This window comes from Lynx rufus, unplaced genomic scaffold (assembly GCF_022079265.1).
Source record: "Lynx rufus isolate CCGP_SWC_20201006 ecotype Redwood Valley unplaced genomic scaffold, mLynRuf1.p SCAF_4, whole genome shotgun sequence".
In the NCBI taxonomy this organism is placed as follows: Eukaryota; Metazoa; Chordata; class Mammalia; order Carnivora; family Felidae; genus Lynx; species Lynx rufus.
In genome coordinates, this window is record NW_025814856.1 from 25,182,529 (window position 1) to 25,205,090 (window position 22,562).

Genomic DNA, 22,562 nt, shown 5'->3' on the forward strand with positions numbered 1-22,562 from the left:
AAGGTATTTGGAAATGACATATCTGATAAAGGATTAGTATCCAAAATCTATAACTTATCAAACTCAACACCCCCCCCCAAAAAATCCAGTTAAGAAATGGGCAGAAGACATGAATAGATAGTTTTCCATAGGAGACATCCAGATGGCTAACAGACACATGAAAAGATGTTCAACATCACTCATTATCAGGGAAATACAAATCAAAACCATGATGAGATATCATCTCCCACCTGTCAGAATGGCTAAAATTAGCAACACAAGAAACAACAGGTGTTGGTGAGGAGGCAGAGAAAGGGGAACCCTACTGCACTGTTGGTGGGAATGCAAACTGGTGCAGTCACTCAGGAGAACAGTATAGAAATTCCTCAAGAAACTAAAAATAGAACTACCCTACAATCCAGCAATTGCACTATTAGGTATTTAGCCAAAGGATACAAAAATACAGATTTGCAGAGAGTCCAAATGTCCATCAACTGATGAATGGGGTAAGGAAGATGTGATACACACACACACACACACACACACACACACACACACACACACTGGAATATTACTCAGCCATAAAAAAGAATGAAATCTTGCCATTTGCAATGAAATGAATGGAGCTAGAACGTATTATGCTAAGCAAAATAAGTCAACCAGAGAAAGACAAATACTATATGATTTCACTCATATGTGGAATTTAAGAAACAAAAGAGATGAACATATGGGAAGTTGGGGGAAGAGAAGAGAAGGAAACAAACCACAAGAGACTCTTAATGATAGAGAACAAAGTATGGGTAGATGGAGGGAAGTGGGTAGGAAATGGGCTATATGGGTGATGGGAACTAAGGAGGGCACTGGTGATAAGCACTGGGTGTTGTATGTAAGTGATGAATCACTGAATTCTACTCCTGAAACCAATATTGCACCGTATTGTAACTAACTAAAATTTAAATGAAGAAAAAAAAATACCTGGAAAAAAAAAGAACTCTCCTCCCATTTTAAATTCTCAAGGGCATAGGGTATTTTCCAAGCCTCTTTCACATCTGCCAATCAAACCAAGACTGCAAAGCTAAACAGAGGACACCTTCCTGTACCAAAAATATCACTTAAAGATTCGAGATAAAAGCTTAAATACTATTTCCACAGGGAACAGACAACTTTAAAGATTATTTCTATATTAGCACAAACACAGCTATAGAGTAGATCAGAATGCATAAGACTAAGATAAAACACGAGACTTCAAGAGCTAGGCTGGCTCTATGTAGTCACTCTCCCTGTGATTAAGAGCGGATGAGTTGGGAGTTGCAGAGAAGCAGGTCTTTAGACCAGAGCTTCTCAAAGTATAGTCCACAGACTGATGCCAGTCCACAAACTCTTGTTACTAATCCATGACAAAATAAATATCCAACTTGAGAATAATTATTTAGAAAGTCTTACAGAAATCCGATACTGCCATAACAAATTTGGACTTTTATTTTGCATTTCTTTCATTTTTCTCCCGTTCATTTTTCTAAATATGCATTTAGATTGCATTTCATAAAAGCATGGTCCACAACAGATTGGAATTTTTTAAAAACCCAACTGGCCCTTCAATACAGATAGTGTGTGAAGTACTGCTCTCACCACTGGGAAGGGTAAAATACATGATGATGTCCCTGTTGTTTACAGAGAAGAAATCTGTTGAGACAAATACTGTCTGCATATCTAATCCATCCAGATCAAGAATTAATCTTTCCAACAGCACCTGGGTGGCTTAGTCGGTTAAGTGTCCCAACTCTTGATTTCCGGCTCAGGTCACAATCTCATGATTGTGAGATCGAATCCTGCATCTGCTGGTGCTGTCTGCTGTCTCCCTCTCTCTCTGCCCCTCCCCTGCTCGCTCGCTCTCTCTCTCTCTCTCTCAAAAATAAACATTAAGAAAAAAAAAGAATTAATCTTTCCCTTGGATTCATCCTTATTTGAAACTCCCTCTACTAATACTGAATTTTCACTCTGGACATATTTAAAATATAGTGATTATAGTCCTTGGGTACCCATCATAGCTTAAGCCTCAGAAACACCTACATCCAGATGATATTAATGGTAATCAACACAGAGAAAAAAAATCTGACAAATATTTATGAGAGAGAAGGCACACTTTAAATTTAGGCTCCTAAAGATAAAAGTCACTCAAATGGAACAAAAGAAACTGAAACCTAAAAACAAACTAAACAAAAAATTTTCTTCTAAAGTCACAGGATCTAAGGTATGTGTGGCTGTTAACTAACTTGGATTTAAATTTTATTATTATTATCCTCAACGGGGAAAAACTGAGAGCTTTTTCCCTGAGATCAGGAACACGACAGGGATGCCCACTCTCACCGCTGTTGTTTAACATAGTGCTGGAAGTTCTAGCATCAGCAATCAGACAACAAAAGGAAATCAAAGGCATCAAAATTGGCAAAGATGAAGTCAAGCTTTCGCTTTTTGCAGATGACATGATATTATACATGGAAAATCCGATAGACTCCACCAAAAGTCTGCTAGAACTGATACATGAATTCAGCAAAGTTGCAGGATACAAAATCAATGTACAGAAATCAGTTGCATTCTTATACACTAACAATGAAGCAACAGAAAGACAAATAAAGAAAATGATCCCATTCACAATTGCACCAAGAAGCATAAAATACCTAGGAATAAATCTAACCAAAGATGTAAAGGATCTGTATGCTGAAAACTATAGAAAGCTTATGAAGGTAATTGAAGAAGATTTAAAGAAATGGAAAGACATTCCCTGCTCATGGATTGGAAAAATAAATATTGTCAAAATGTCAATACTACCCAAAGCTATCTACACATGCAATGCAATCCCAATCAAAATTGCACCAGCATTCTTCTCGAAATTAGAACAAGCAATCCTAAAATTCATATGGAACCACAAAAGGCCCCGAATAGCCAAAGGAATTTTGAAGAAGAAGACCAAAGCAGGAGGCATCACAATCCCAGACTTTAGCCTCTACTACAAAGCTGTCATCATCAAGACAGCATGGTATTGGCATAAAAACAGACACACAGACCAATGGAATAGAATAGAAACCCCAGAACTAGACCCACAAACGTATGGCCAACTCATCTTTGACAAAGCAGGAAAGAACATCCAATGGAAAAAAGACAGCCTCTTTAACAAATGGTGCTGGGAGAACTGGACAGCAACATGCAGAAGGTTGAAACTAGACCACTTTCTCACACCATTTACAAAAATAAACTCAAAATGGATAAAGGGGGGCGCCTGGGTGGCGCAGTCGGTTAAGCGTCCGACTTCAGCCAGGTCACGATCTCGCGGTCCGGGAGTTCGAGCCCCGCGTCAGGCTCTGGGCTGATGGCTCAGAGCCTGGAGCCTGTTTCCGATTCTGTGTCTCCCTCTCTCTCTGACCCTCCCCCGTTCATGCTCTGTCTCTCTCTGTCCCAAAAATAAATAAAAACGTGGAAAAAAAAAATTAAAAAAAAAAAAATGGATAAAGGACCTAAATGTGAGACAGGAAACCATCAAAACCTTAGAGGAGAAAGCAGGAAAAGACCTCTCTGACCTCAGCCGTAGCAATCTCTTACTCGACACATCCCCAAAGGCAAGGGAATTAAAAGCAAAAGTGAATTACTGGGACCTTATGAAGATAAAAAGCTTCTGCACAGCAAAGGAAACAACCAACAAAACTAAAAGGCAACCAACGGAATGGGAAAAGATATTTGCAAATGACATATCGGACAAAGGGCTAGTATCTAAAATCTATAAAGAGCTCACCAAACTCCACACCCGAAAAACAAATAACCCAGTGAAGAAATGGGCAGAAAACATGAATAGACACTTCTCTAAAGAAGACATCCAGATGGCCAACAAGCACATGAAAAGATGTTCAGCGTCGCTCCTTATCAGGGAAATACAAATCAAAACCACACTCAGGTATCACCTCACGCCAGTCAGAGTGGCCAAAATGAACAAATCAGGAGACTATAGATGCTGGAGAGGATGTGGAGAAACGGGAACCCTCTTGCACTGTTGGTGGGAATGCAAATTGGTGCAGCCGCTCTGGAAAGCAGTGTGGAGGTTCCTCAGAAAATTAAAAATAGACCTACCCTATGACCCAGCAATAGCACTGCTAGGAATCTACCCAAGGGATACAGGAGTACTGATGCATAGGGGCACTTGTACCCCAATGTTCATAGCAGCACTCTCAACAATAGCCAAATTATGGAAAGAGCCTAAATGTCCATTAACTGATGAATGGATAAAGAAATTGTGGTATATATACACAATGGAATACTATGTGGCAATGAGAAAAAATGAAATATGGCCTTTTGTAGCAACGTGGATGGAACTGGAGAGTGTGATGCTAAGTGAAATAAGCCATACAGAGAAGGACAGATACCATATGGTTTCACTCTTATGTGGATCCTGAGAAACTTAACAGGAACCCATGGGGGAGGGGAAGGAGAAAAAAAAAAGAGGTTAGAGTGGGAGAGAGCCAAAGCATGGGAGACTCTTAAAAACTGAGAACAAACTGAGGGTTGATGGGGGGTGGGAGGGAGGGGAGGGTGGGTGATGGGTATTGAGGAGGGCACCTTTTGGGATGAGCACTGGGTGTTGTATGGAAACCCATTTGTCAATAAATTTCATATATAAAAAAAACAAAAAAAAATAAATTTTATTATTATTAAATATAATTTATTGTCAAATTGGTTTCCATACAACACCCAGTGCTCATCCCCACAGGTGCCCTCCTCAATGCCCATCACCACTTCCCCTCTCCCCCAGCCCTGACCAACCCTCAGTTTGTTCTCAGTATTTAAGAGTCTCTTATGGTTTGCCTCCCTCCCTCCCACTCTGTAACTTTTTTTTTCCCCTTCCCCTCACTCATGGTCTTTTGTTAAGTTTCTCAGGATCCACCTATGAGTGAAAACATACAGTATCTGTCTATCTCTGCCAGCCTTATTTCACTTAGCATAATACCCTCCAGTTCCATCCACGTTGCTACAAATGGCCAGATTTCATTCTTTCTCATTGCCAAGTAGTATTCCATTGTATATATAAACTACATCTTCTTTAACTTGGATTTAAATTTTATAAATAAAGAAATAAATAAATCCAAGATGTTACCACTGAGCTTTTATATAAATTAATTTATTATTATAAATTAATATTATAAATTAATAATAAATTATAAATTAATACATATATATTTATATTATCTATTTATATATCATCTAAAATTATAAAAATATGTATAATATATATTATCTATTTATATATTATATAAAATTATAAGAATATATATGCATTTTATATATAACTTATATATATTTATGAATATATATTAATAAATTAAAATAAAAATAAATTATAAATAATTTATTTATATAAATATAAATTATATTTAATATAATTAAAAAATAAATAAATGTATTAATATTGTCAAAAAATAAGGTATGTATGGATAGCAGCTGGAGGAAGTGGAGGAATGGCAAATCATTCCTTTGGGAATCCCAAAAGCACTCTTCTTTACCTATACACCCTTGATTCTGAATCTTGTTTCACTGTTTTTAAGTGTGCACGATGGAAACAAAACTTAGATTATGATTCTTTCCTAAAGACTGTTCTGTGCCTGGATTTCCTTCCAAAACAATAAAAGCTATTTTGAAAAAAATTCAAATCCATTTCAAAGTTAGCACAGCAATCCCAACTTGCATTTCATAAACATGTAAGTGAAACAAATTGTTTGGATAATCACAACTGAGAATAGAACTCTCAAATACATAAAAACTCACAGCCTATTGCTATCTAGATTAATATTCATCTCTTAGGATGACAAGGTGTCTCCTTTTAAGACCTTTTGTCAATTTCACTTCTAAGTATCAACCGTACTTTAACGTTTTATTTATTTTTGAGACAGAGAGAGACAGAGCATGAACGGGGGAGGGGCAAAGAGAGAGGGAGACAGAATCGGAAGCAGGCTCCAGGCTCTGAGCCATCAGCCCAGAACCCGACGCGGGGCTTGAACTCACGGACCGCGAGATCGTGACCTGAGCTGAAGTCGGACGTTTAACCAACTGAGCCACCCAGGCGTCCCTCAACCATACTTTAAATAAAACAAACCCTACTTCATTTGATGTGCAGCTTTTAAATTTTTTTTTTTCAACGTTTATTTATTTTTGGGACAGAGAGAGACAGAGCATGAACGGGGGAGGGGCAGAGAGAGAGGGAGACACAGAATCGGAACCAGGCTCCAGGCTCTGAGCCATCAGCCCAGAGCCTGACGCGGGGCTCGAACTCCCGGACCGCGAGATCGTGATCTGGCTGAAGTCGGACGCTTAACCGACTACGCCACCCAGTCGCCCCTGATGTGCAGCTTTTAAAAAAGGCATTACAAAACACCTGTAGGTCACTCAAGTGACTAAAATACTGAACAAATTCTGATTTACATTTGAGTTTAACTTCTAACAAGACAGGGATACATGGAGTGACTGACTAAAAGAAAAACTATAATAAAAACTAAAAATAAAAAAGGCTATCCAAATTATCTTCTTAGCCTTGAAACTCATGCAGAAAGGTGAAAAAGAGAGCCATGAAAACCAGCTATAATCTCAAAAAGAAGAGTGTGCAGTGTAATGCACCAGGACTCCAATAACAACAAGTCAGTTTATCCTGTAATGCAGCTTACCCTGAGACCTGGAAATCCAATCCCACACTCACCACATTCAGAACTGCATGTGTAGACTTTGTAAGGAAAATGTTAACTGAAATGAGGAAAAATCCTATAAGACCCCTCTATCATTTATTTCATTAATGGACAAACATACTAAGAAATTCCAATAATTCCAAGTTAGAACAAAAGTCCTACTGGGATTTCTCAAAAGCATTTTCTTTTAACCAAGATACCATTTCTTTTTTATACAATTCATGAAGGCTGACTTGCAAATGTATAGGAAAGAACTCTGGAAACATTTATAAGGAAAGGAGAAAATGCTTTTACAAATTAAAATGTCAAATCTCCCAAATCAGATTAACTAAACTAAATTAAAAGGATATTAGAAGTAACCACTAAAGGAAAGGGAATAATGGAGTGCCTTTGCTTCATAGGGTTCTAACTGTGTGTGGTCTCAGATGTTGAATGTTCTGGTCACTACAAGTCTGAAAAGCTGTTTTGAAAGTGAAACAAAAGAGGCAACCTGAAAAATTTCAACAATTAGGACCACACAAAGGGAGAGTTTGAAAGAGACCAGAAAAACCAAATTTAATAATAATAGCAAACACTTATATGTGTTTACTATACACCAGGCACTATTCCAAGTCTTTACATATATTAACTCACACAAACTATTACAAGTAATTGATGGCCATGCTTCATAACCAGATTCACTCTATTGTATTTTTTTTTTAAGTCACTGCTTTTACAGTTCTTGGTAAACTTTCAAATCCCAAACTGAAAGTAAACTACTTACTATAAATCCCCAAACATACCAACATTGCTGGTTTTCACTCTCTTCACTATTTCAACAGTTTATTGCTCCTTGATGTTTTACCTCTTTACAACATAACAGTTATTTTATTTTTTATATATTTTTTAAAAAATTTTTAATGCTTATTTATTTTCGAGACAGGGATAGACAGAGCATGAATGGGGGAGGGTCAGAGAGAGAGAGGAAGACACAGAATCCAAAACAGGCTCCAGGCTCTGAGCTGTCAGCACAGAACCCGACGCGGGGCTCGAACTCACGGGCCACGAGATCATGACCTGAGCTGAAGTCGGACGCCCAACCAACTGAGCCACCCAGGCGCCCCCGTAACAGATATTTTAAAAATTGAACCAACTAAAATCAAAAAAGACATGGCTGGCGTCGCAAAACTAAGAATCACAATCACTGACTTGCTAGGCTGAAACTGAGTTTGCATTCTAAAATTCTATTTCAATCCATTTTCATAAATTAAGAGTATAATCAATATTCTCAGTATAAAATTCAACAAAAACACCACATGAAAAATAGTTACCTGAATTTGAATCTGGAAAAGACAAATAGCAAATATTGGTTTTCTGAAAAAGAAAACAAAAGCTATATATGTTGATACACATACACCAATAAAAACAAACAGAAACACCATAGTAGACTATACAGAGCAACATTGTTACTTACTTCCTTATCAGTAAGTTTGGAATGTTGAGGATAAATTACCTGGAAGAAAAAGAATAAAATTTTGTTAGACAAATATATTGAGTGTATATTATAAACATTAGCAGGTACTTCTATTACTAGTTGGCTATGGTCAAACAGTTTTAAGACATAGTTCACAGGGGCACCTGGGTGGCTCAGTCGGTTAAGCGTCCAAACCTTGATTTTGGCTCAGGTCATGATCTCACACTTCATGAGATCAAGCGTCTCACATCGGGCTCTGTGCTGAAAGTGCAAAGCCTGCTTGGGATTCTCTCTTGCCCTCTTTTTGCTCCTCTTCTGCTTGCTCCCACTCTCTCTCTCAAAATAAATAAATAAACATTAAAGAAATAGTTCACAAACTCCAATAATGAAACATGAAAGAAGCTTGGGAGAATTGAGTAGGATTTACACTAGGGAAAAAAAAAAGTTCTGAATCAAAGTTATCTCTAACAGATTGGTGAAGTCTTGGGTTATCAAGAATAATTTAGGGGCAACTGGATGGCTCAGTTGGTTAAGTGTCTGACTTCAGCTCAGGTCATGATGTCACAGTTCGTGAGTTCGAGCCCCACGTTGGGTTCGGTGCTGACAGCTCGGAGCCTGGAGCCTGCTTTGGATTCTGTGTCTCCCTCTCCCTCTGCCCCTCCCATACTCATGCTCTGTCTCTCTCGCTCTCAAAAATAAATAAACATTAAATTTTTTTTTTTAAAAAAAAGAAGAATTTACCAACTGAATTACTAATAACTCAAAGCTTACTGAGTCTTTTCTTTGGAAGCCTAAAATCTAAAAAGAATTGGATCTATCAGCTGGTAACGACTTCAAGAAGTAATGATTTTCAGTCAATTCCAAGAAGTACTGCAAATCACCAGATACCAAAGAAAAATGAAAGGAGAAAATAATTATCCATAGTTTAAGAAATCTCAAAGACCATCTCCCACCATAAAGTCTATCCTAATTTCCTTCAATCCCTTTAAATAATCATTGCATTTCTTAGGTCAGTTTAGTGTCTGCAGTGATCACAGCCACCTTCTGAGGGAAACTCCTGCCCTATAGCCACTGCAAAGAAAGCAAGAATAAGCCAAAACAGCTACTGTCAGAATAAGCACTAGTGAACACCAGATCCAAGAACAACTCTGCAGGCCAATCAACTGCCTAGATGTGGCTGGGTGTGAAAATTCTGCCCAAAAGAATACCAGTGCTCAAGTGGGCCTATTCACACTCTCTTGGGAATGTGAAGAAGAGATGAGATTAGGAGCAGCAGGTTAGCTAGTGGCTGATAACAAAAAGAAGAGAAAACAACACAGAGTAAATTATGTTAATGTTGGGCTGCTAATGTGGGGATCCAAGACTTCCCACTTCTGGAAGAATTCATGAATTCTTCCATTCCCCAGCTGCCGTCCAAAAGCCTAAAAATCTTCCATTTCCAGATAAAACATCCATTTCCAGATATCACATTATAAACCATATTAAAGTGGTTTCACATATTTACTTCACCGATTTAGTTCTCACAGTGACAGACAAGCCCAGTATCCCCACTGTAGATATAAGAAAACTAAGGTAAGAAAAAAGATGGGGAGAACCAGTATTTTATGAGTATCTCCCAGAGTTTTTAATTTTCACAATAATTCTGTCAATTCTGCCTATCTTTACAGAAGAAGAGACAAGTTCATAGCAGTTAAAATAACTCTTCTAAAATTTACTTGTTTACTAAGTGCCAGAGGTAGGGGCTGAATTTCGGCCTGTCTGATTCCAAAGTACACAAGCCACCATCCTCACTCCATGCCTAGAAGCGATCGTTGTATGCAATCACAGCCCTCTTTCCCCCCTAGCAAGAATGTGGCATATAATTCTTCTCAATCCAGGGTTAAGGGAAGGGTCTAGAGAGCTGGTATACTACATGAAAACCACGCACCATTCCTGGATAGAGAATGATACCAAAGCCAATATTTCTCTCTACATACTCTACTTTGTATCCCACATTTTGACCAATCTGATTTAACCCCTGTCTCCATAATTCATGAAGGCAAGAATCTGGTCTGTTTTGTTCACAACTCTATCTTTACACCTAGAACAGTCTCTGCTGCATAGTAAACACTAAAAATATATTTCTTCAACCAGTGGATATACCTTCAAATTAGTTCTATCCAACAACCTAGTATTTAATTTGTACTTCTTTTTTATGCATACATAGATCTCCCTTGCTTAACCCTGAAACCATTTTGCTCATTACTTTTAAAGCAGAAATGGCAAACTTATAACCAAGTTAGCCCTATTTTATGAAAATCTCATTAAAGTTATACCAGAGTTATCATACTGGTAAATTTAGTGGTCCATAATAGCTTTATCTTAGACTTTAAACTCAGTTTTATGTGAGTGCCCTTCAGATTTTTATTTCCTGCAATTAAAATATAAATGCAAAACCAAATATACATAGTGGTTTCTTAGAACTTTGGTTTCCTATGGTTTAAAACACCATCATGACAATATAGAAAAAAATGTTGGTATGTTTTACCCATATATATGAGTACCTTAAATATACACGTGTGTATATATCTGTGTGTGTATGTGTATTTCAGGGGCTTATGTATGCTATATATATTTAAGTAAACTAAAAAGATGTAAGAACTACATAAACTATCAAGTGTACCTTTTAAAAGCTCTGACTGTACTAGTCAAATATTCTAGAATTTCATTTTAATGTATTCTGTTACGACTACCCAGTGTTATATCATACTGGAATAGATATGATATTCAAAAAAAATAATGCATGTTTATATGCTATAGGTATCCAATGTCTACTATGTACTTAAGATCAAAATATAGAAAAAAATTTAATTTTAAAACCTCAATTAAACTCCATAAAAATCAAGAAAAGTAACCATTGCCAAGTATCTCAAACTGCACTAATTGCCACAGTTACTAGATTATCCTTGTACATACTTTATCTTGTAAAAAAAAAAAAAGTATAAATATAAGCTTGGGCAATCACTGTTAGTCAGTTAGCTCCTGATAACTATACAGGCATTAATCAACTGTGGATTGGCCCCAGTACCTGGAGACGCCTCTCTCTTGAAGTTTCCTCTCTCCACAGCTCAAGTCCAGGCATCTCTGTCCCCCAGGCCACTGGCATTCCTGGGAGGCATCAAAGGGGGACAGAGAGCATCAGCTAATGTCACCCTGGTTCTGTTACCTATGTTAAGATCTTCCATGTTATAAGAAATAAGGGAGAGATGGCCAGGTGATAAGCCAAGAAAAACATAAATTTTATTTGATATAATTACTAAGGCCTAAAAATGATGGTATAGCATAAATATTTCACATCATGATGTAACAGGAAAAATGCACTCCAGAAAAAATATTAATATATATACTGGAAAATAGTATTACAAAATGTTTTAAATCAGGTTATTCTCTTCAAAGGTATATCTATCTACCACTTGCCCCTGCACACCCTAATGGGGATGACATTCCCGTATCAGTGTGGGAGTAATTATGGTCCCAGGAGAAAGAAAATTAGGAACACCAGTTAACTTATTGCTAGTAACACTTGGACATGGGAAAATTCATGCCTGCCATGAATCTCAGTGATCTGTGAACAGGCGTCTGCCTGTTGCCATGTCACTCAGTATCTATCTCCATTTCATAATCCTACCTAGCATCTCAGGCCTGGTAGAGATTACATCCTAGGCCATCCCAGGCCTGCCTTGACCTACATAAACATTAATTCACATACAAACATCACCAAAACCTTAAAAAGAGGATCAATTCTAAACTCAGTAAGAGTTATGTCTTCAGGGGCACCTGGGTGGCTCAGTTGGTTGAGTGTCCGACTTTGGCTCAGGTCATGACCTCACGCTTTGTGGGTTCAAGCCCCGCATCGGGCTCTGTGCTGACAGCTCAGAGCCTGGAGCCTGCTTCAGATTCTGTGTCTCCCTCTCTCTCTGCCCCTCCCCTGCTCATGCTCTTTGTCTCTCTGTCAAAAATAAACAAACATTAAAAAAAAAAAAAAAGTTATGTCTTCAGAGGCACCTGACTGGCTCGGATGGTGGAGCATGTAACTCTTGATCTCGGGGTTGTAAGTATGAGCCCCGCGTTGGGTGCAGAGATTATGTAAAATAAAATCTTTAAAAAAAATTATGTCTTCAATATTAGACAATAACATTTATTCAAAACCGAAATGAAAACTGCTTACAGGCAAAAAACAAGTCTACCTTTTTCATGTAATTTTTAAAAACTAGCTGGAAAATAGTTTAAGATCTATTAAATACTATATAATGTCTCCTTTAAAAGGCCTTTTAATGTGAAAAAATAAAGCAATGACACCTCAGTAGCAGTGAGTACACCTAACACCGAGATGTTGATTGTTAAATACTATTCTGCAACAAAAAAGAATCAGGGCTTCTTAGGGAGGTAGCTGATTACAGGGCTAGCACAGGAAAAATGCAAGATGAGCATGGGGCGTCTTGTGATGCCAGAAAGGAAGTGCTCAAAAGAAGGGTGGGGGTGGGGGGGCATGTCTAAAGGACATAGGAGCCAACCTAAAAAGGCACCAATGCTCAAATTTGTAATGATTTGGTTAATAAAGTAAATAATGATAGTACTAGATTATAACCCAAATAATAAGTATCCTTGAGTTCCCATTGATATAGATAGGTGGATGGATGAGCAAGAAGGGACAACTTTTCCTTATAAAAGAATTCTAATACAGAAGGAGTGAGGAAAATGAAAAATCACTATTAGAACACCAGAATAATTGCTGCAGGTAAGATACACTTATGGATGCTAAATTAGCAGGCAAAGTATGGAAAACAAGATACTGTACAGTCTCAGTCTCTAACAAAATAAACACTTACTTATTAATTACAAAGAGAAAAATAGTAACTTTATAGTGGATTAGCCTGGGAGACATCATCTTAACCAAGTGATCAAGGTTTAAATCACCAATAATGCGACATTTTAATTTTAACATCCTGTACTCCCTAATATGATATACTGAGAAGGATGCATCATATCTGGGGTATTCTTCCCAGTAATTCATAACCTCAGACTAATTATGATAACACACCAGAAAAAACAAAATTGAAAGGCATACTACAAAATATATGAACAGTATTCTTCCAAAGTATCAAGGACATGAAATACAGGAAAAGATTGAGGAACTTCCACAGATTGAAGAGGACTATGGAGATATGATATCTACATGCAACGTAGAAACTGGATTGGATCTTGAAACAGAAAAAGCACATTAGTAGAAAAACTGGTGAATCCCAATAAACTCTGTGGTCTAGTAAATAGTATCATACCAATATCTATTCTTGTTTTGGATTATTGTACTATGTTTATGTAAAATGTTAACTTTTGACAAAGCTAAATGAATGACTTTTGTAACTATGTAAGCCAAAAAATGTATCAAAATAAGGTTAAAAAAGTAACATCTCTACTTCATATCATATATAAAAAGTAACCCAAAGTGGACTAAAGACCTAAGTGTAAAAGTTAAAACTACAAGTCTTTTTTTTTTTTTTAATGTTTATTTATTTTGAAAGTTCACAGGAGTGGGGGAGTGGCACAGAGGAGGAGAGAATCCAAAGCAGGCTCCACACCTTCAGCTCGACGACATGGGGCTTGATCTAACAAACCATGAGATTATGACCTGAGCTGAAACCAAGAGTCAGATGCTTAACCGACTGAGCCACCCAAGCACCCAAAAACTACAAAAGTCTTAGAAGAACACATAGGAATAAATCTTTATGACTGTGCATTAGCCAATGGTTTCTCAGATATAACAAAAGCATAAGCAACCAAAGAAACATAAAGTGGACTTCATCAAAATTTAAAACTTTTGTGCTTCAGGGCACCTGGGTGGCTCAGTCAGTTAAGCATCCAACACTTGATTTTGGCTCAGGTCACAATTTCACAGTCATGAGACTGAGCCCTATAATGGGCTCTGTGCTGGGCGTGGAGCCTGCTTAAGATTCTTTCTTTCAATCTCTCCCTCTGCCCCTCCCCCTCTCACATGCATGTGCTCTCTCTAAATGAATGAATGAATGAATAAAAATAGAGAACTAAAACATAAAAAACAAAACAAAAACTAAAAAACTTTTGTGCTTCAAAGAACACTACCAAGAAAGTGAAGACAACCTACAAAATGGAAGGAACTACTTGCAAACATGTATCTGATAAGGATCTAATATACAGACTATATAAAGAATTCTTACAATTCAACAAAAAAGTCAAATAACCCAATTTTTTAAATGGATAAAGGATCTAATTAGACATTTCTCCAAAAAGATATACAAATGGCCAATAAGCACATAAAAGGCCACTCGACACCGTTAGTCATCAGGGAAATGCAAATAAAATTAAAATAAGATACCACCTCAAATCCACTAGGATGGCTGTAATCACAGACAGACAGTAACAAGTGCTTACAAGATATGGAGAAATTAGAACCCTCACACATTACTAATGGAAATGTGAAAATACAGTCACCCTGGAAAACAGCTTAGTAGTTTCTCAAAAAAGTAAACATAGTTACTTTATGACACAGCAATTTCACTTCACTCCAAGACAAGTGAAAGCATATGTTCATACAAAAACTTACAAGTGAATATTCATAGCAGCATTATTTATAATAGCCAAAACTGGAAAAAAAATCCAAATTTCCATTGAATGATGAATGGATAAACCAAATGTTATATTTCCATATACTGATATAAAATTCAAAAAATGATAGAAAATTCAGCCATAAAAGGAATGAAATACTGATATATACTACAACATGGATGAACCTTGAAAAAATTATACTAAGTGAAAGAAGCCAGACAAAAAATGCCATAGGTTGTGATTCCATGCATATGAAATGTACAGAATAGGAGAATCCAGAGAGACAGAAAGTAGATTAGTGGTTGCCAGGGTCTGGGGCGGGGCGGGGGGGGGGGGGGGGGGGAGTGGCAATAGATCATGACTGAAAGAGGACATAAGGGAAATTTCTGGGGCGGTGATAATATTTCTATTTCTTGATCTCTATGGTAGTGAATGGTATGCTCACTTAATGTAAATTCACAGAACTTAGGATTTATATGCTTTCCTACATGTATGTTATACTGCAATAAAAAATGTTTACTTATTTTAAAAAGTAGAAAAAATGGCCTGACATCACAGTATCAGAACAGGATGGACCTAAGCCTAAGATTCCAGCTCATTCAAGACCTAAACTATGCTACTGGAAATGTGATCAGTTTGCCCATGGAATAGACAGTGAAGCATTTCTCTCTAATAAGAGTAAAAAGTTAGATACAATTGTTCATGTTTCACATCATTCATCACCAAGTACTTGTGAATGGACTAGATGGCATGGGAACATCCCAGATAATCTCCATATTGAAATTATACAATTTCATAACAGAACCAGAGCTTAGTAACACTGAAGAAGCCTCTGTAAAATCTGGGAGCCTAAGCTCAGGACGCCACTAAAGCTTTAACTCTCAAACCAGAGACCTACATCAAGCTACTATGAAGTGCTACAAGTTCACAAGGAAATGTACAGGCCATTATTGGTACCTGAAAACCATCCTATTACAACCCTCACTGTTTAATGGCCTACTATCCATGATACACTGTAAGCTAGTTGAGGGAGGGTTGATCAAGGTTTTATCTCCAGAACACAATGGTGTCTGGATGTGGTAGTTGCCCAATATCTGATGAATAGACAGTTCAATGAGACGGTCCAGCAACATACAATTAAACGTAACACCCATTTTTATTAAAACAGTAAACTTGCTGAGGATCAAATACTGAGGTTATGGAACACCCAGTTTAAGAGGGAAAGAAAGGAAACAACCCTTCACACAACTGCCTTTCACTCTTCTCACAAAAATAAACAAGAAACTTTGCTAGGATAAAGTAAACTATGGTGACTACTTCTGGCTCCACCTTGCTAAGGCATAAAGGGGAATAACTCAAAAAAGCAGAAGTGAAAAAGAAAGGGGAGTCAATTCTTTCACTGCTTTTAAAAAAAATGACATAGAAGTTTGCCTTCACTCCAGAGCAGAGCTTTATCTTCAATGTGTTTTTTTTAAAAATTTGGTGCAGGGGGCACCTGGGTGGCTCAGTCAGCTGAGCGTCCAACTTCAGCTCAGGTCATGATCTCGCGGTTTGTGAGTTCAAGAGTTTGAGCCTCACATCAGGTTTGCTGCTATCAGTGCAGAGCCCACTTCAGATCTTTTGTCCCCCTCTCTCTGACCCACCCCTATTTGCGCTCTCTCAAAAGTAAATAAACATTTTTTTTAATCTTTCAAAAAGATTGGGGTTCCTGGGTGGCTCAGTCAGTTGAGCAATTAACTCTTGATTTCAGCTCAGGTCATGATTTCACAGTTCATGAATTGAAGCCACACATTGGGCTCTGGACTGATGGTGCAGAGCCTGCTTGGGATTCTGTCTCTCCTCTCTGCCCCTTCCCAGCTTGTGCTCCCATGCATGCATGCACTCTCTCTCTCTCTCTCTCAAAATAATAAACTTAATTTACAAAATTAAAAAAAAAAAGAGTTGCATGCTCTTCAACTAAGCCAGCCTGGTGCCCCCCTACAAAGTGCTTTAAATACTTGTGATACACATCCAAAACCATGAGGTTTTCTTTTTTAAATCAATTTAAGGCAAAATAAGAGGTGTGAGAGAACAGCCAAAAATAGTCCTACACTGATTATTGAATATGCAAGGACACTAACTATAAAAAGGGATCAACATTTGGGCATGCATTAAATGACAGGCATTAATTCTTACATGCATTATCTCTCTTCGTATTTCCAACAACACTCTTGGATATTATTTTTCCACTTAAGTTGAAGAAACTGGCCAAAAATCAGACAACTAGCAGATGTTCAAAACCCCAAAGCTTGTGCTCTTTTCACTAGTTTAAAATTGTCCAGAGAGTTCATAAGTAAAGCCTTCAAGGGGGGAAAACCACCAAGGATGCCTCAATTCTTATAAAATCAGAAACTAGAGAGCTTGAGGAAGTGACTTCAAATAATAGAAATGCAACTTCCTAGGACATTCTAGAAGTTCACATGAGTTAAAGGCTCTCAAAAATGCAAAACATCTCTAAGATGTATGTACAGGCAATACGTAGCTTTCTACAGTGTGAAGAAAAAAGAAACTACTAAATATCCAAATTAAGGAAAATGGTTAAATAAATTATGGTTCATAAAATTGTATTTATGAAGAGTCTTTAATGATCTGGCAAATCATTTATGAGAATGTTTATCAATAAAAGCAGACTCTTGCAGTAGACCTGTTTGGGGGACTGCTGTCCAGCCCATGCTTTGGAAATTGTCCCCTCCTCCTTTTACAAGGGTGAGCCTAAGTGGTCACTACTGTTACAGAAACCCTGTCTCCTAACACAGCTGACTGAACAAAAGGGAGCATCTGACCCATGCTGAGCCAATCAGATACTCCGTATTTGTATTAAGCTTCAGTCTGGTTCCAGAATACAAAAGTAGAGTTTGGCCAAAATCAGAACTACAATAGTCCAAAGTCAAGAGAAATGGGGGAGCAGAAACTGAGACCCTTGCAGGAGAAACCAGCCTCAGCACGGAAAACGGAACAGAATTGCAAAGAGAAGCAGAGACAAAAGACCACACAGCTCCCAAGAAACAAAGACAAAAAAGCCTAGGGCTTTCCAGTTCCCAGGAGGTTCGTTCCCCTTCCAGCAACTGGGTTCCAAGAGACTCCTTACAATCATTTTTCTTAAACTTTTTTGAGAGAGTTTCTGTTCCTAACAAATTAATTCTTGACAGATATGAAATTATGTAAAGAAGAAAAAGCATTAACAAAAATGTCAAATATTAATAGCACTTGTTTCTCAATATAATTATGAGTGATGCTTCTAGTGTTCATAATTTTCTTTCTTGCCAAGTTTTCAACAATGAGCATATTATTACTCAATCAGGGAAAAATTCTGAATAAATGAGGCAATTCTGGATTCAGATAATTAAGGCTTTACTACATAATCAGGTAATTTCAGAGCTAGAAGTGATATAAAGTATATAAAATCCAGAGGATTTCAAACCTTGTTCCAGAGGACACTGGGATTCTGTGGTGATGTTTCAGGGCCACTTCAAAGGAAAAGGAAGAAGCTGAGCATACCTCCTATAGTCAACACATTTTATAGTCTCTTTCCAACTTAAAAGATACCCTTCCCTGTCCCCTTGATAATAGGACCAAACAGACATTTTATGCAACATGGACCACTCCCCTAACCACACAGGTCTTCAGCTCATTGTTTGCCCCAAACCAGGCCTGAGTACATTCCTCTGGTGTGTCTCTTCATTAAAGTGGCTGAAAAGCACAACTTGTCCACCATAACGATTATAGAAGCAGAGGATAGAAGTTGCAGGGAGCATTATCCCAAATATGGGATTTATGAACAAATCCCATAAAACAAGAGCATAAGTCAGAGGCTTCCCAGTTCCAGGCTCAGCCATTTCATGAAGCCCCACTAGGTTTGTACCTTGGAGACGTTGGAAAATCTGTTGCCTTACAGCAAGTTCCTTTTCTGCTTGAGCTATAGCTTAGTTTCTGCTGTCTGCAACCAAATATACACAACATAGGCCCCATCACAACCAAGTCAGCCACTGAGGTCCTATATTAGATTTTTATTTATACAGGGAAAGAAGTTTCCCTGCTTTAAAATAAAAGTACTGATTCTACTTCCTCAACTTCATATTACTACTGAGAAAATTAAGGTTCAAAGGCCTCATGTTTACAATCAAGTTAAGGATTCTCTCCATTGAAAATTAAAAAGGTGGGGGGGATACTTGGGTGGCTCAATCAGTTAAGCATCAGACTCTTGCTTTCTGCTGAGGTCATGATCTCACAGTTTGTGAGATCAAGCCCTGTGTCAGGTTCTGCATGGTTGGCATGGAGCCTGCTTGGGATTCTCTCTCTCTCTCTCTCTCTCCCTCCCTCTCCCCCACTCTCTCTCTGAAAATAAATATTAAAAAAAAAAAAAAAAAAAAAGATTTCAATACTTCCCAAATACACATTGACATAGGTCTGAGTCACAGGTACTGTTCCAAATGTTTCACCAACATTATCTAATTATCACAGCAATGCCATGATGCAGATTGTTAACAGAGAAGTGTAAGGCAAGCTAACATGCCCCAAATCGCAGACTCAAACCTAGGCAGTCCAGCTCTGGAGTCTGAGTCCTTGATTGATGTCCTATATATGTTGTCTCTTTGTTAAGGATTTAAGCTTAACTAAGTGGCACTGTTTATGCATTTGTAAATGGTACTTTCTGTCATGGCACAACAGATTCTTACATCTCTTTCAACTGTACAGTTCAAAGATGGTGATGTCACAGGTGGCTTCTAGGACTAAGTTTTTACCTATTCTTTAATTTTTACCTACTCTTTAATTGATTTCCCTTTTGAGTCTTCATGGTTGTGCATCATAGGAATTAGGGCTGGAGCTACTATATTCACTTCTCCAACATGATTCTACATTCACTTTCTTGTCCTATTTTTGGCCTGGATATGGTCATAATACACAAGTGAACTACATTTCTCAACTATTTCATTATATTCATCACTAACTTGTGTTCCTTTTTCTTCTTTTAAAAGTGGCAAGGTGCAATATTCTACATTTCTTAGGAAAACAAAACAAAATTAAGTTGTGTTGCAATTCATTTAATGTATTTATCTTTCTTTGGATCGTTTCTTAGAGAATCTTCCCCACCCTCATCCTATGCCTTCTAAAATCAGTGATTCTTGGGGCACCTGGATGGCTCAGTCAGTTAAGCGTCCAACTTTGGCTCTCATCATGATCTTGTGGTTCGTGAGTTTGAGCTCTGTGTCAGGCTCTGTGCTGGACAACTCAAGAGCCTGGAGCCTGCTTCGGATTGTGTGTGTCTCTCTCTCCCTCCCACTCCCCCACTCGCACTGTCTCTCTCTCTCTCTCTCTGTCAAAAATAAATAAACATTAAAAACGTTTTTTTATAAAATGAGTGATTCTTAATCTGGGGACAATGAAATAGAAGATCCACAGATGACCCCCAGATAGTCCACAGAAGCATATACCTAATTTTGTATCAGTAAGCATTTTTGTAATGGAGTTCATATTTTTTTTAATTTAAAAAATTTTTTTAATGTTCATTGATTTTTGAGATAGAGACAGAGCATGAATGAGGGAGGGTCAGAGAGAGAGCAGAATCTGAAGCAGGCTCCAGGCTCCAAGCTGTCAGCACAGAGCCCGACATGGGGCTCAAACCCACAGACTGTGAGATCATGACCTGAGCTGAAGTCAGATGCTTAACCGACTGAGCCACCCAGGTGCCCCTGGAGTTCATATTTTTTAAAAGGTCCAGGATGCAAAAAAAGAACCACTGACCTAAAGAAAACTCTGTTGAGTAGCATATCCCATTGGAAATGAAATTCAAAATAAGTCCTTTAATTCACATTTTTGTAGCACCTCAATTACGCTAAATGTTGCTTATTTGGTCAAAAAAAATCCTTAAAAATAATGTCCCAAATGACGAGAGTCCACAAGGATCTCATTTAGCTATTTTAAAATGCAATCAACTATAACAACCCAATCCTACACTTTCTGGTTAAATTGTATTTTGCTACACATACAACTTCAGGTTAACATGTCAATGTAAACAATAGATGACTTCTAAATCTCTGAAGTCTTTGGAAACTGTTGTTTCTGTCATAGTAAGATACAGAATTGCTCATGTATCCGCTCATTCTATCAACAAGTATGTATGGAACACCACTACGTGCTAGGCATGGCATTTGGCCCTATCTCCTGCTGTGATTAATTCTTGGTTCCCCTCTAAATTGTAGTCTAAACCTACAAATACAGGTTGAAGCATTTGGTTCGTATCTGGATGCCCAGCAACCAGCATAATACCTAGATCTTAGCGGAAACTTAATGTGTGTATTGAACTGTGTAATGATAAAACAGAGAAGATAGGTTGAATACAAAAGCAGTAGCTTTGCTTTAAGAAAAACATCCCTGGCCAGTTTTCATAGCCAACTCATTCCACTAAAGTCTGAATGAGATGGTTTGTTAAAATCTGCCATCGTCACCAAAACAAACAGACAAAAATTTTCTAAACATACCTCCTTCTGATAACGTTTTCCTTGTACACAAAGACAAGCAATGTCTTATGCTACAAAAGGGATCCTAAACAATGTCAAGAATAAATAACACTGGAAGGCCTTTCAATAAGGTGACATATAAATGGAAAACTTGACAGATTCACAAGCAAAGGATTTTCCCTATGTTCATCTTGATAGTAGCTTTCAAGCCAACTGTTTCAGAAGCAACATCAAGAAAGAACAGTAAAGGGGAAAAAAAAAACACAAATAATAGAAATGAGGAACAAAAGGGGAAACGGAGAAAATCCTGCTGAAATAAGCATTTCGGCTCAAGTTGGGTGGTCTAAAGTAACTATAAGAGTTACTGGAAATGACCGAAACGTCTAAGAGTCTAAAAAAAGTTGGCTGTGTGAGGTTTGGCTATTATAGTTCACCCTATGTCAGGGGCATTGTTCGTTTCTTCAAAAAGTCGCCAACATCCTGCCTGCAGCCTTCTCGGGGTGCCGCTACCCATTTTAGTCACTCCTGTGACACCGGGTTAAAAACACAAACAAACAAAAACGAACCTCAGCAAGTATTTAGGAGGGGCCTAGAAAGAACTTTTCACCCCTAGCCGCAGCCCACGATCCTCCCACGGGAACTGCCAATGGACCGCAGCCCGGCCGACCGGCGGAGGGACGGCCAGCCACGCCCGGATGCGCGGCGGCCGGGGTCCAGACCCGTCGGCCCGTGGGCCACACGCCCTGCTGGAGCCGCCCGGGAGCGGGAACCCGAACGAGGCGCGGGGGCAAGGTGCAGCCGGGCCTCACCTCCACGGCTTGGCCCAGCTCCAGGTCGAAGCCCACCACACACACGCAGTGCAGCCAGGCCGAGAAGCCGTCCCAGCGCAGCAGGCCCCGGCCGCGGCCCTCATCTTCTTCATCGTCCTCCGGCGCGCCTCCCGTCGCCAGCACGGCCGGCGCCCCGCGCTCCTCGGCCGCCGCCACGGCCTCGTCCAACGGCCCGCGGGAGCTGGGCCCCGAGGCTGCCAGGCCCCGCAGAGCCATCCGCCACCCCCTTGCTGTTCGCGCCGCCTCCACTGCGGACCGCGCAGCAGAGCGCGCCCAGCCCCGCGCAGGCGCAGCCGCCGCTGCCGCAGCGGCGGAGGACGGGCTCGGCCGGGGCGGGGCCATGGCCCACGTGACCCTGGGAGCTGGGCTCGGAGCTGGTTCTCCCTTGCCACCGCGCAGACGTGGAGTCGTAGTGCTTAGCTGGAATTGTGAATACCGCCCTGGCATTCTTGCCTTAAAGGTC

General features: G+C 38.9%; 1 protein-coding gene across 3 annotated transcripts in view; it reads right to left on the reverse strand.

The window, feature by feature from the left end:
- Window positions 1-22,333, reverse strand: part of DENND6A (DENN domain containing 6A) — a 65,851-nt gene extending 43,518 nt beyond the window's left edge. For all 3 annotated transcript variants that reach the window (XM_047095334.1, XM_047095335.1, XM_047095333.1), the window contains exons 1-3: window positions 22,079-22,333; window positions 8,152-8,190; window positions 8,009-8,051 (exon numbers count right to left, since the gene is read on the reverse strand). In XM_047095334.1, coding sequence (XP_046951290.1) covers window positions 8,009-8,051; window positions 8,152-8,190; window positions 22,079-22,315 — 319 coding nt within the window. In that variant the 5' untranslated portion in view covers window positions 22,316-22,333. The remainder of the gene's footprint in view (window positions 1-8,008; window positions 8,052-8,151; window positions 8,191-22,078) is intronic.
- Window positions 22,334-22,562: the final 229 nt, after the last annotated feature.